Source organism: Leopardus geoffroyi, chromosome B4 (genome assembly GCF_018350155.1).
Source record: "Leopardus geoffroyi isolate Oge1 chromosome B4, O.geoffroyi_Oge1_pat1.0, whole genome shotgun sequence".
Taxonomy (NCBI): domain Eukaryota; kingdom Metazoa; phylum Chordata; class Mammalia; order Carnivora; family Felidae; genus Leopardus; species Leopardus geoffroyi.
This window is the reverse complement of record NC_059341.1, coordinates 60,096,947-60,112,553: the sequence shown is the minus strand read 5'-3', so window position 1 is coordinate 60,112,553 and position 15,607 is coordinate 60,096,947. Positions and strand designations below refer to the sequence as shown.

The following is a 15,607-nucleotide window of genomic DNA, read 5'->3' as shown; positions in this document are numbered from 1 at the left end:
CACAGTAGCAGAATAACAAGCCTTGTGGTGACTGGGAAGCCCAGCGGCCGGTCCCTGAGGAAGCTCCAGCAGATGCCGGTAGGGTCATTGTCCCAGGAGCCGCACATTCGCACGGTAACTGGCAACCAACTGTGGTCGGAAAAAAAAATAAAAAGAACTTTTATTTCATTTGCTGCAGACCTACCTGAATTCTTAGACAAATATAATCACCAAAGAAACACCAGAAAAATTTAATAACTGATTTTCTAGAAAGGTTAGGGCTTTTTTAGGCAATTTACAAAACACAGTTACAAGTATTTTCCAAGGAAAGGTCATTTGAATATACAGAAAAGGGAGGAAGTTCACAGATTTCTCACACTAATGAGTAATTCAAATGTAATATGTTTCGGTATTTTACTTTAATGAAAAAGACTGAGGAATAGCAGAAACCAATCGGCCTTAGTGCCAGTCTACGTCTTGGCTTCCCACTGGGGGCCCCGCGTTTTAAGTCTCTCTTTCTAGTTAAAATTTTTAAAAAAGAATTTCCATAATGAAGCGATTGTAGTTAAAGTTTAAAACTAACAAACAAGAAATTTTCAATTGCACTCAGGCTTTCAGATATATATCTTAGTGATAATCTGTTGTTTCTAAAAAATCATTAAAAATGGATAATTTAATTATTAAAACAGAAAAAAAATAGTCTTATTAACAGCTCTTAATTCAAGCATGCCCAATATTTGAAAAAATTTATAGACTAACACCTCGGATCGGAGCCAATCGAATATATTTTTATTCATTTCTTCATATAAAACACTTGAATTTCTTTTATGAATTAAGAAAAACCACTTTATTTTACTAATACTCAACTGAAAAGGAGGATAATTTAACCCCATATTGTTCAAGTATAAAGTTTGTTATATTAAAACTATAACTTTGTATAAGATTTTGTAGCCCTCTATCACCAATAATGAAATTATGATACCTACATTTGTTACCCCCCATGTGCCAAGTGATGTTCTCAGTTTCTTACAGGTATATATTTAGCTTTTTTAAGTGTGTCCACATGACCCATCTATTTCCATGAATTCTTTACTTTTGCCTGTACACAAGCATGTGTTGTCACTTCTTTTTTTTCCATAAAGCCTATTTATTTATTTATTTATCTATCTATCTCTCTATGTATCTATCCACTTATTTAGAACAGGGGAGGGGCAGAAGGAGAGGGAGAGAGAATCTCAAGCAGGCTCTGCACTGCCAGCACAGAGCTCAACATGGGGCTCAAACTTGTGAGATCATGACCTGAGCCAAAATCAAGAGTTGAATGCTCAACTGGCTGAGCTACCCAGGTGCCCCTGTGCTGTCGCTTCTTTTATAACTACCTGTTTTCATCATTACCCCCTTGCCACCATTAGCTAGATTATTGTTCTTGCATTTGAAATCTCCTTGCTACCATCTGTTTGAACCTTCCTCTGCTCTCTGTTATCCCCACAAACTAATCCATCTCCTTCCTTTCAGGACCAAAGTTTCCTAAAAAACAATTGACCTACCCTCTCTCCTTGATTTCTGCATCAACTGTCTTCTGTTTCACTGTCTACCATCTTCCTGTTGTTTCCTGATGACCTAAATGTTCAGTCCAGCGACCTTTTCTTGCTTCTCATTGCCTTTGACTCTTCTGTAATTTTTACACTTTTTTGTGCCTTCTCCATCTTTAAATTATTTCCTTCCTGAGTTTAAGGTCACATTACTCTCCCAGCTGTCTTGTGCTCTGTAGCTTTTAAAAATGTTTTCTGGGGGGCGCCTAGGGGGCGCAGTCGGTTAGGCGTCCGACTTCAGCCAGGTCACGATCTCGCGATCCGTGAGTTCGAGCCCCACGTGGGGCTCTGGGCTGATGGCTCAGAGCCTGGAGCCTGTTTCCGATTCTGTGTCTCCTTCTCTCTCTGCCCCTCCCCCGTTCATGCTCTGTCTCTCTCTGTCCCAAAAATAAATAAACGTTAAAAATGTTTTCTGGTGGGCAGAAAACATGAATAGACACTTCTCTAAAGAAGACATCCGGATGACCAACAGGCACATGAAAAGATGTTCAACGTCGCTCCTTATCAGGGAAATACAAATCAAAACCACACTCAGATATCACCTCATGCCAGTCAGAGTGGCCAAAATGAACAAATCAGGAGACTATAGATGCTGGAGAGGATGTGGAGAAACGGGAACCCTCTTGCACTGTTGGTGGGAATGCAAATTGGTGCAGCCGCTCTGGAAAGCAGTGTGGAGGTTCTAATTAAAAATAGACCTACCCTATGACCCAGGAATAGCACTGCTAGGAATTTATCCAAGGGATACAGGAGTACTGATGCATAGGGGCACTTGTACCCCAATGTTTATAGCAGCACTCTCAACAATAGCCAAATTATGGAAAGAGCCTAAATGTCCATCAACTGATGAATGGATAAAGAAATTGTGGTTTATATACACAATGGAATACTACGTGGCAATGAGAAAAAATGAAATATGGCCTTTTGTAGCAACGTGGATGGAACTGGAGAGTGTGATGCTGAGTGAAATAAGCCATACAGAGAAAGACAGATACCATATGGTTTCACTCTTATGTGGATCCTGAGAAACTTAACAGAAACCCATGGGGGAGGGGAAGGAAAAAAAAAAAAAGAGGTTAGAGTGGGAGAGAGCCAAAGCATAAGAGACTGTTAAAAACTGAGAACAAACTGAGGGTTGATGGGGGGTGGGAGGGAGGGGAGGGTGGGTGATGGGTATTGAGGAGGGCACCTTTTGGGATGAGCACTGGGTGTTGTATGGAAACCAATTTGACAATAAATTTCATATATTATAAAAAAAAATGTTTTCTGGGGTGCCTGAGTGGCTTGGTCAGTTAAGCATCCAACTTCGACTTAGGTCATGATCTCGCAATTCCTGGGTTTGAGCCCCACGTCAGGCTCTATGCTGACAGCTCAGAGCCTGGAGCCTGCTTCGGATTCTGTGTCTCCCTCTTTCTCTGCCCCTCTCCTGCTTGTGCTCTGTGTCTCTCTCTCAAAAATAAACAAACATTTAACAAATTTAAAGATGTTTGCTCATCTTCTCATTCTACACACACAGAAATCATCTGAAATTCTTTCTTTGTCTTCATCATAACACCTTACATCCAGCTCCCCCTTCTCAGTTGTCAATTTCTGTGGTTTAATGGGACCATCCATTCCCAAGTAAGCTCTGGCTGGAAGCTTCAGTAGGATGTGTAACATTGCCTTCTCCCTCATGCCTAGGGTCATGGCGCCTCCTGTTCATCCATACTTTTCATTCTCATGGCCATCACCCTGTTGAGGCTCATCACACATTATGCCTCCTATCTGGTCTTTCTACCTCCAGGCATTCTCTTCTCTTCAATTCACCTACTGTATCACCACTAGACTGCTTACCAGAAATCACTGCTTTGGGTATTTTTTCCCCTACCCCAATGCATGATTTTCTTGATACTCCATTGCATGCCAAATAAAACCCAAACTCACAGAGAGCCCCCAGTTTCTCTCCCCAGAATTATCTTCCACTCCTCTACATACTGGTTTATTTGATCTTCTATCTTCATCATATAGGTGAATGTTTTTCTACCTCTTGGGCTCTGTGGCCATACCATGTGAATGCCTCTCTGCTACTGTTTTAATCCATTGAATATTCAAGGCAAACTCAGAGGCTACAGTCATTAGAGGGACTCCCCTCTCATTACCCTAGTATTAAGTGTTCTTCCTCTATTCTGATTTCTTTGTATCACTTCTGTGGCTTTAAACACATGTGAATTTGCCTTATTATTTAAGTAAATATTCTATCTCATACTCTTTCATGAGCTAGTTGATAAACCACCTTGCCCCGATTTAAAGTTCTCCGGTGGCTCCTCTTGGCTTTCAGATAAAGTTGAAACCCTTTATCTGGGTGTGCGAGTCTCTCCATAATAAACAGGCCCCTTCCTGTTTTTCTTCTCACACTTGTCTACATGCACCAAAGGCCCGGTCATTACAATACACCTGCGGTTCCAAAAGCACCTCGTATGCGTTCATGCCTGTTGACCTTTGCTCATCCCACTTTCTCTGCCTGGAATGTCTTACTTTGCTGATATTACTAGCCAGGCAATATCTCTTTCAATATTTAACTCAGGCGCCACCTCCTTCAAGATGCTGTCCCCAGTGCCCCCCATCCTGTGAGATGCATACCACCCTGCCTGCACATTGCATTGTCTTTGTTCACCTGCTGACCCATCTTTCCTAGGAAGCCACAAATCTCCTAGGGACCCCCACACTCTGCTCTCCCCACCTGTATACCCGGCACCTAGCACAGGGTCTGTTGAGGTAGTGAAATGAGGCAGGTTTGGCATAGAGAAGGCAAGGTGGTTATGTAGGTAGGTCTCCACAAGGTGGCATTTACTTAGGTGAATTTACTATGACTCAGGGCCTGGCTTTCAGCCTGAAGGCCTGGGAACTTGGCTTAACATATTGTGAATAAATCCATCTCACAAAGATAGAGCCTTATTAAAACCAAGCTCTTGGAGGCTGCTATATAAAACTAGCATGCCTCTGCACCGGATATTATAGAGTGAATATCAATTGTTGTCGTTGACCTGACCTGGGCATTCTCCCCCTGTTTATATGCCACACAGAAGGTCAGTACTCTCATTATATATATTTGCAGCCAATGAATTTTATTTCACAATGACTAATCATGTGAATTGTGTGTGTATTTTACTAGCTCACCTGTGACAGAATGAACAACCTCGTTCTTAAATACTTGGGGAGAGATGGGAGGACTTTCATGTGGCTTCTATGTACTGACCAATCTGGCACATATTAAGTCATTAGTAAGCACTTATGTGACATGACCAGGTAGTTTCTGATTAAATATATGAACCCAGATCCCTCCACTAAATATAAGGTTGCTTTGATTGAAAGTCTAACCATAGCAAAGTAGCATATAGACCTATTCCATATGACCTCATTACTGGAAAACCATATTTCTCTTTTTAAAATTCCTTTAATTCCCTTATACATTTCTATTTTTTTCTCATGTTTATTTATTTATTTTGAGAAAGAGTGGAGAGAGAGAGCAGGGGATTGGCAGAGAGAGAGGGAGAGAGAGACTCCCAAGCAGGTTCCATGCTGTGAGCACAGAGCCTGATACTCATTCTCACAAACCATGAGATCCTGATCCAAGCTGGAATCCAGATTTGGACACTTAGGTGAAGGGGCCACCCAGGTGCCCCCTCTCATGCATTTCTAACCAGTTTTCTTTATGGTCTTCCTAGCCATCACATTAGAACCCACTTTCAGGTGTCAGAGACCTAACTAGCATGTTGCACGCTGAGATTTCTCTGTCTGATTTGTCTCTTCCTCTGCGCTGCTGCCCCTGCGAGCCTCACCTCTTCCCCATTTCTTCCTCCAAAAGCAGTTTTATTTCTTCTACTTCCTCAATCAGAATGTACCTCAAGGCTCACCTCTAAGGCAAGTGGTCTGGCTCAGAATCTGCTGCTAGCTTTGAAGCTGAGCTTGATACTTGCCCATCTCTGACTTCAGCTTTCCTCTCGAGGTATATGTTTATGTTTTAAAAAGAAACAGCTCTGAATAAGGTGAAAATATTGGGATCCCCTATCCATGTGAAGTTAAAGTCAGTTCACAAGAGGAAAATTAGGCTTTTTGTAACAAAGTACCAAACAGGCTGTTGGTTGGATCATGTAGACAAAATTAGACTTTCTTTCTTTTTTTTTCCTCTGGTTGTTTCCATACTCCTGCTTTGACATACACACTGTGGCCACACAATTCCAAAAGTCAATGCCTTTATGGTTCTTTAACCTTGTAACAAGAAAAATACGTTTCTGCTCACTTACCAATTTTAGAAAATCCTGATTCTAATATCCAATTTAGTATGAACTTTTCACTATTTTAAATGCCTGGGAATTAATTACCAAGTCTGGTAACTTTACCTTTAAACAAAATAAGACCAGGAATTTTTCTGTCACATTATATCTTTTCTGTCTCCCCATCTCTTCCTAAATATTTTCACATAAGTACATTCCCATGTAATAAATTGTTCACATAAATACATTGTGATTCTTGTCCATAGCTCAATGCTCAACATTAAAAGAGCTTAGGGGCACCTGGGTAGCTCAGTCAGTTAAGCACCCAACTCTTGGTTTTGGCTCAGGTTGTGAGATCAAGCCCTGTGTCAGCCTCCACACTGAGCATGGAGCCTGCTTAAGATTCTGTCTCCCCTTCTCTCCCTCCCCCTCCTCCACTCGTGTGTGTGTACGTGTGTGTGTGTACACTACCTCTCTCTCTCTAAAATAAAAAAATATATAAATAAAATAGCTTAGATGCTTAGCTAAAGTAATGAAATAATATCTGCCCTAATTTTTAAGCACCTACTAGGTGTATGCTAATCTCTGTGCAGTGTTTTACATACCCTAAATATAAGGTTCTGAAGGGTTTCACCCTTAATCAGACCTCCCCATTTTATAGATGAGGATATTGAGGTCAAGTGACTGCTCAAGTCTCAGTACTGGGACAGAGTAGAATTTGAAGCCACGCCCATGTAACTGCCTTCACATGTCCCTTCACCTGCAATATCTTTGCCTCCTGGGTGAGCTGTTTTCCTGAGCTCTTACCACAGCCTTCCCACATGACACAGTGCACAAGGCATACTAGCTTTCTTATATTTTGTACTTTTCATCCTGTGATTTTTCACCGATGGAAGAAGACAAATATTTCAGAATCCCATTGCGTGACCTTCTCAGTCTGTGTTAGTCACGTGCTGCAACATTTAATGCATGTTGTGTGGTCTCAAAAAATTGTGTCGTGGCACAATTATAATGAAATTGAGATTCGGAAGTAGACGATAGCATATTTAAAAACATGAGCTTGCTGCGGTGTTTAATTTGTGTGTTTTCATAGCAGATGAAGAGTATGAAGATGGAATTGAAAGGACGTGTGACACGCTCCTTATGTGCATTGTCACTGTCCTGAACCAGGGCCTCAGGAATGGCGGCGGCGTGGGAGATGTTCTGAGAAGGCCATCGAAAAATGTAAGCTGGAGAAGAAAACATTTTTTCAAAGAGAATATAATCATTTTTTTATAATTTATTTATTTATTTTGAGAGAGAGAGACAGCACACAAGCACGAGCAGGGGAGGAGCAGAGAGAGGGAGAAAGAATCCCAAGCAGACTCCACACTGTCAGCGCTGAGCCCCACGGGGGGCTCCAGCTCAGGAACTGTGAGATCATGACCTGAGCTGAAACCGGGAGTTGGACACTTAACCAGTTGAGCCACCCAGGCCCCCCTGAACATAATCATTTTTTTAAAACCTTCTTAATAGCATTTACAGTATTGTTTTTGTTTTCAGGATACCATATCATGTTGTTTGTTTTCAAAGTATAATGGTGGCCATTAAAACCAATTCATTGTATGCTAGAATTACACAGAAATAGCTAATGTACTAAAAAAATCTATGTATGTCATGAAAAGTTTCCAAGTTTGAACTGTGTATTGTATTACAGCAATGAGATCATGCCTACAAACTTCATACAGGAGTTAATTGTTACATAAATAACAGAAACTATGCTGCTCCTTGTCTATGCGTCTTCTCAGGCATGAAGATTTTACTCTTTGTCTCTGAATAGTAATGGCCACCATTATTTATCCATGATGAATATAAAATTTGAACAAATTCTAACATGATTTCATATATTAAAATGGCAAGGCTGAAAATTTTCTCATTAGCTACAAAACTCTCAAGCGCCAGACTGGAGGCATAAAAAAAAAAAATCTCGGTTCTCCAACAGGCCAGCTGTAGCATATTGTCAGTTCATCTAATGGTGCCTCATCTATGAAACAGCTGGATTAGAATCTCTAATGTGTGTTTTCATACTGTCCATCAAAGAGAAGTAACCTGGAGCTGTGTGTCCTTGACCCTATAAGGCCAAGAACAAAATCTACTCTAGAAACTGACAAGTCCTTCTCAGCTCCCTAATCACTGACTTTTGGAATGGCTACTTGTCTGCTTTTCGTGTAGCTTCTGGGATAGGGTCCCAATGTGCCAAAATGCAGTTAGCAGAATCATACAGGGAAGTGGTTTTTAAGAAAAGGTACGTGTCTGATTGTTGGGAGGGGTAGAAGTCCTAGAGAATACAAGGGCTTCTGGGAAACAGATGTGACGTTTATTTCACGACACTTAAGGAAAAGAATATGAAGATAGAAAGTGTGTGTCATTTTTTTCCAACTTGGAGTACCATTTGTATTTATTCAGGAAACATTAATTGAATATATTCTCCATGTTAGACAATATGCCAAATCAACTTGCCTTGAAAATGTGTATATATATTGATATACTTTTAAAATATCCTATTTCAGGAGCCCCTGTTTGCTGCCCGAGTGGTATATGACCTTCTTTTTTATTTCATTGTTATCATCATCGTTCTTAACTTGATTTTTGGTGTTATCATTGATACTTTTGCTGATCTCAGAAGTGAAAAACAGAAAAAGGAAGAAATCCTAAAGACAACATGTTTCATCTGTGGTAAGTGTTCTCGGAATACTAAAATAATAGATGAAGAAACTGTCCAGGAGGAAGGAGGGGCTAGAGTGATTTTTATTTGTCATGCTTTGGGAAAAATAATTTCAAAATGAAAGCTGGACAAAAACTATGTAACCGAAGATTGGACTAGGGTTCTCTGCTTCCAGAAATAGATAGATGAATTATATCTCAAAGCTATCTTGTCATTATTTCTGCAATTTGTATGATTCTCTGACTGTAGAATGTGTTGCAAAAGGTTACACCAACTGGCAAACAGATTTTTAATCACAATAACATATTGATTAAATGACAGAATGATTTTTATTTTATTTTGTTAGATTGTGAATCCACAGATGATTTTTCTAGCAGCTTGAACTTCTATTCACTGACTGTAACTTCTCTCAGTTTTTCATCTGTCTCTCTCTCTCTCTTGCGCACGCGCGCGCACACACACACACACACACACACACACACACCACACTTCACACCTCATACTCTCCTCTCCTTCTCCTACTGTTAGCTTTCTCAGACTCATCCAACTTTCTCCTTGCCTCATCATTCCTTTTGGCTCTACTCTATTCTCAATATACCACAGCCCTTTCTCGCTTTGGTTGTCTCTGTAGCTGGCCTAGCACCCTAGAATCCTTCCTCCTCCTTGAATAATCACCAAGTCCAGGTTACCTTCACCATCTTTTTTACCATGCTGAGCTAAAGAATCTTTTGCTTAAAGTCACAAAACAAGAGTGAAGGCTTCACTACAACATTATCCTCTATAACTCCAATTGGACCTTCAATAAATCCCATTTCCTCCTTGGTTCACCTTTTGTCAACTATCTCATTCTCCTCAGTGGATCTTCCAAACCTTTCCAACATTCCTCTAACACTTGGAGGTGTACCAAATAATGAACTGTAACAATGAACTGTCTTCCAAGGAAACAAACATGAATTGGACATGCCCGTCTTCAGGGTATTCACAGTCTATTGTGGAGTACAAACACAATAAGTATCATGGCTATTTAACATTTAAGCAAGAATGAACTATTGGGACCTCATGAAGATAAAAAGCTTCTGTACAGCAAAGGAAACAATCAACAAAACTAAAAGGCAACCAACGGAATGGGAAAAGATATTTGCAAATGACATATCGGACAAAGGGCTAGTATCCAAAATCTATAAAGAGCTCACCAAACTCCACACCCGAAAAACAAATAACCCAGTGAAGAAATGGGCAGAAAACATGAATAGACACTTCTCTAAAGAAGACATCCAGATGACCAACAGGCACATGAAAAGATGCTCAACGTCGCTCCTCATCAGGGAAATACAAATCAAAACCACACTCAGATATCACCTCATGCCAGTCAGAGTGGCTAAAATGAACTGCTGGAGAGGATGTGGAGAAGCGGGAACCCTCCTGCACTGTTGGTGGGAATGCAAACTGGTGCAGCCGCTCTGGAAAATAGTGTGGAGGTTCCTCAAAAAATTAAAAATAGACCTACCCTATGACCCAGCAGTAGCACTGCTAGGAATTTACCCAAGGGATGCAGGAGTATTGATGCATAGGGGCACTTGTACTCCAATGTTTATAGCAGCACTCTCAACAATAGCCAAATTATGGAAAGAGCCTAAATGCCCATCAACTGATGAATGGATAAAGAAATTGTGGTTTATATACACAATGGAGTACTACGTGGCAATGAGAAAGAATGAAATATGGCCTTTTGTAGCAACATGGATGGAACTGGACAGTGTTGTGCTAAGTGAAATAAGTCATACAGAGAAGGACAGACTCCATATGTTTTCACTCCTATGTGGATCCTGAGAAACTTAACAGAAGACCATGGGGGAGGGGAAGAAAAAAAATGGTTAGAGAGGGAGGGAGCCAAAACATAAGAGACTCCTAAAAACTGAGAACAAACTGAGGGTTGATGGGGGGTGGGAGGGAAGGGTGTGTGGGTAATGAGTATTGAGGTCACCTGTTGGGATGAGCACTGGGTGTTGTATGGAAGCCAATTTGACAATAAATTTCATAATAAAAAAAATTTAAAAAAAAAACACTTTCAGAGACATAATAGAGAAGCTCACAGGTGGTTATACCCCTTCAGGTTGTGGTAAGGGACAGTCAAGAAAGAGTCAGGAAAGGCTTCAAGGAGAAATGGTCGCTGAGCTGATGGTAAAAAAATGGAGGGTAATTAGTCGTATTAAAATGGGTAGAAGTAAAGTGACCAGCATAAGAACAGTCATGGAGGATAAGAACAGCACAATGAAAGTCTTCAGTTACTCTAAGGAGCTCAGTGTTTCTGGAGCATGAATTTTGGAGCAGGGCATGTCCAAGGAAGAGATTCGCCAGATCATATGTGGCCTTTTATGTTAAAAAAAACTTAGACTTTATCCTGTAGACTTATAGAGGATGCTGAATCATTAAAGAATTTAAGTAGAGGAATGCAGGGTCTAATTTTTGTTTTAGAGCAATAGGGCAGCTATGAGAGGTTGTTTGTTAGGACGTAGTCCACGTGAAAAGTAATGAAACCGTGATGTAGGAGAGTTAGGGTGGCAGTATTAAAGGTAGAGGACTGGGTCATGAAATATTTAGGGACAGAATTTTTAAATCTCAGTGGTTAGAAATGGATATGAAAGATAGTTGGGTGTCTGGGTGGATGGTAGTACCAACAGTTGAGTTTAAGAAGAAAAGAAGAAGAAGAATTTAGAGAGAGATATGCTGAGTTTGGCTTTAGAAATACTGAAATTGCAGCATACATTGAACACCCCAGTGGGACACACCCAGCACAGAGGTCAACATAGGTCTGAGCCTCAGAGAATGAGTCTGCACTAGAGACAGCAGTTGGGGAATCTTCAGTCTGTGTGTGGAGCAGAAGTGTGGAGAAAGGCTTCTGAGGGGGGAAGAGAAGAAGATAGGTTAGCGTGGGAAACATTAGCACTGAAGAGTTAAGAGAGAAAGAGGAACACACACACACACACACACACGCACGCTCACACGCTCACACTCACACACACAAATCTGTCCAGTCAGAATGGTGTGAGGAGAACCAGGAATGTGTGGCATGTGGACATGAGGGGAGGGTGCATCCTTGGGAAGACAGAGACTGATTATCAACTATTTCAAAGCAGAGAAGGCCAGAGACATATTAACTGAAGTAGAGCCTTTGGTGACTCAAGATAAAGATGGAGAACTTTCCACAAGGATAAGTTGCACAATGCTGAAGGGAGACTTACTGGAAGGAAATGAGGCAGCAAAAAGAGTCTTGTCTTTCTAGATCTAAATTAGATGGAGAGAAGCAAGATTGGGATGGAGCCAAGGAAGATATTGTACAATAATTTGGGGGATTTAGAGAAGAGAAATGTATGGAAGCATGAGTCCCATGTGGGAAAAGAAGATGCTGCCCTTGAAAATCTCTCTTTGTGTCACAGGATCTTGCTTCGACAGTGATTCGTGTAAACCCTTTTCTTCATGATCATAATATCTATTATGTCAGTATTCAACTTTGGAAGAAAGCGTTCTTTGGAAGAATGTATCAGTAAGAATCGAGCCTCATTTGAGGACATGATCCTATCCCCTGTATTCTAACAAGAAACATGAATAGCAAAACAAGTCCATCACTTAACCACTATTTCTGCTCCTCTAAACTTTCCCTTTGCTGTCAAAATTCTCTTTGGTTTTTCACAGTTATTAAAGAAACCTATAACCTATACACTCCTTAAAACACCACAATAACCCTCATCACAAAATTGAATGTTTTTCTCAACTCTCCCCATTAATTTCCTGCTGACCTTTTCTTCTGCCTTGGATTGTTCATTCTTTGGTTCCATCACAAGGCCCAATGTTTTTTTCCAACCACTGGATAAGCAGTTCGGACTTTATCATTGACTTCTTGTCTCTTCTCTCTGCCCTTCTCTTTAATACCACCTTTATGCAGATTACTGCCAGATGTGCAACCACAGCTCCAACCTCTCTCCAGGCTTTTGTCCTTTGTTTTCAATTATTGACTGACACCTATGCAGGCATGACTTCCTGGCAGCCAAATTTACCATGTCTAAAAACCAGTGCATCCCGACTTCCCATCGTCTTCCTCTGACCTACCATTTTATCCTGACCTCCACATTGCAGCTGATGATATCCCATGGTGCCTTCAGTTATCTGGGCTGGGAGCTTCTCCATCGTTTTTAACATCTCCTTTTTCCCATTCTAGGTGCACTAGTTACCATGTGCTAATGAATCTGCTCTCCCAGCCTCAGTCTCTTTCTTCCACACATTCCACAGCCACACCTTGATTTTGCAGGCTCACCTTGGCTCACATCCCAAAATATCCTGCTCAATGCTGCCAGATTAATTTTTCCAGTGTGAATTCATCATTTTCTTACTCAAAAGGCTATCAATAGCATGGCACAGTCTGTAACTCTAATATTCCAAATTTTCTGGCCTGTGAGGTGCTCCACAATCAGCCTCCTTCTTTTTTTGCCCACCTTTTCACCCAATGTTCTCCTGTTTGTAGCTCAACTTCCAGCCTAACTGCATTACTCATCTTTAATGTAGAGACTCTCAGTTACAGTATTTCCATTTGGAATGCCCAAACTCCTTAGCTATTGAACTCCAACCCTCTGTCTAAGACCAGCTCTAATGCCATTATTCCGTGAATCCTTCTCTGGTTTCACTAACCAGCAGCAAGTCCTCGCATCACACTTTGCTCCATGGTACTCTATGCATTTTGTCTCTTGTCATATCTCCCTTGGATGCTATGCACTGTCATATCATAGAAAGGGCATGGACTTTATAGTTAAGTAGGCACACTGGATATCTTGGATATGTGATCTTGGCCAAGCTTCCTTTCACCTTGAACTATTGTTCCCTCATCTGGAAAGTGGGGAATATAATGCCATCTTGTGGGGTTTGGGGAGTATAATTGAGATCACATATATCAAAATTCCTAGCTCAATGCTTAACTGAGTAAGCCTTCAATGCACATTAATTTCCCTTCTTTAAGAGATCCAGATTCATGCCTTATTTATTTTTATGCTTCCGTAGTATGTATTGGGGACCATTCATAAATATTTGCTGAATGACTATTCAATAAATCAGCCCAAATTAACATTGTCTCTATTTTTAAAAAATTTTTCTTTATGTTTATTTTTGAGAGAGAGGAAGAGACAGAGAGCAAGCAAGGAAAGGGCAGAGAGAGAGGGAGACACAGAATCCGAAGCAGGCTTGAGGCTCTGAGCTGTCAGCACAGAGCCTGATGTAGGACTCAGACTCATGAACTATGAGACCATGACCTGAGCCAAAGTCGGATGCTTAATCAACTGAGCCACCCAGGCACCCCACATTCTCTCTATATTTATTTGACTTATAACCTACAAAAGGAAGATAAAGTGGGTAAATACTAAATTGACATATACTGCAGACAAAAAACCTGGGTGCAACAATTCCAAGTTATTAAATTTTGTCACATTCAGGGTATTGTTTCTGTGGCATCTGCATTCCCACGGAGATATTGGGTCATCTATCAGGAGGCATAAGGAGATATTAGATCAACATGGTCTATTTTCCAGAAGCTTCACATTTATTCTAAAATTTGAGAAGCCATTTAAGTACTTTAACCTAAGAATAAATGTAAAGAGTATTTTTTTAATGTTTATTTATTTTTTAGAGAGAGAGGCAGAGAGAGAAAGGGACAGCATGAGCAGGGAAGGGACAGAAAGAGATGGAGACACAGAATCCAAAGCCGGCTCCAAGCTCTGTGCTGGCAGCACGGAACCTGACGCAGGACTTGAACTCACGAGCTGTGAAATCATGACGTGAGCTGAAGTTGGACACTCAACCAACTGAGCCACCCAGGCACCCCAAGAGTATTTTCTATATTAGAACAAATAGAATGCTACAAAGTAAAACAAATTTAATGTGAACATTTAAAATCATGTAGAATTAAAGAAAAATTTGCAATGTAATCTCAGGCACTTTCAGCTATTAATCCCTGTGACCTCAGTAGCATAAAGGCTCTCTGCTCTCTGCCCTCAAAGAAACTTTAGCAGAAATGTGTGAAAAGCATTATGATAATGTATATCTAGATATGCATCTGTTCCTGGAATTGCTTACCATATGTAAGATCTAACATGTACCGTATACATTATAAGAACTTAGTTACAAGAATGATTTAAACAGTTGGGATATTTGGGGGTTGTACCAGTAGGCTATGATATAGTTATTTCTTGGTAAATGATTCTTAGAAGAGTTGGGTGTTAAACTGTGATCCAAAGAGGGATATAGTATCGAACAACAGAGGAGAAAATCTCCGCACTAGGAGAGAATCAGCTCCAGGACAACACGTACCAAGTGACACCCAAGTAGCAACAGAGGAGGAAGTAGGTTCTGCGACAGGCGAAGAGAGCAGATGGGACATTCCTAGCCTTGAAGGCAATGGCCAGATGTGTGAGCATTATGACTCAGAAAACAATTGCTAGTGATCCAGAAGGCGGTCATGATAGGGTGATGATGAGCAGATGCCAGAGCTGGGGCAGTAAGCACAGGAACAAATTGGCACTGATATCCGTATTAGTTATTAATTTTGAATTACCAGTGGCTGAAAATCCAGTGAGAGGGAGATGTTGACAGAGCAGATGTGACAAAATAACAGAATGGAGAAAGGATTAATGGGAATCTGGTGCCTAGAATTAAAGATCTTTCTAGGTGATTTCATAGGAGATAAAGGCTGCACTGTCAGAGAGGGGCAATGTGTTCTTCTCTCAGCATATTGGTTCTTTATTTGTACTTACACACTAAGGTCATTTATGCATTTATTTGTTCAGTGATTACTTATTGAGTGTCTACTATGTGCCACGATATTGCAGTGAGCACAACTGGACAAAATGTACTGCCATCATGGAGCTTATTTTCCAGCATACATAGAATGCATGATGCCAAGGGCTATGCAGAAAAATAAAGCTGAGAAGAGGAATAGACAGGCACACCTGGGTAGTGGGTGGGTATGTGCCCTCACCTTAGTCATATTGTGTGGGAAATACGACATAGGTATTCTGAAACGTTTGTGTTGAGCACAC

General features: G+C 40.7%; 1 protein-coding gene across 5 annotated transcripts in view; it reads left to right on the top strand.

The window, feature by feature from the left end:
* ITPR2 (inositol 1,4,5-trisphosphate receptor type 2) overlaps nt 1–15,607 on the top strand; it is a 508,939-nt gene that overhangs the window by 439,668 nt on the left and 53,664 nt on the right. For 4 of the 5 annotated variants that reach the window (XM_045463012.1, XM_045463015.1, XM_045463014.1 and 1 more), the window contains 2 exons: nt 6,918–7,048; nt 8,374–8,539. In XM_045463012.1, coding sequence (XP_045318968.1) covers nt 6,918–7,048; nt 8,374–8,539 — 297 coding nt within the window. The remainder of the gene's footprint in view (nt 1–6,917; nt 7,049–8,373; nt 8,540–15,607) is intronic. The other variant, XM_045463013.1, reaches the window with a different exon arrangement.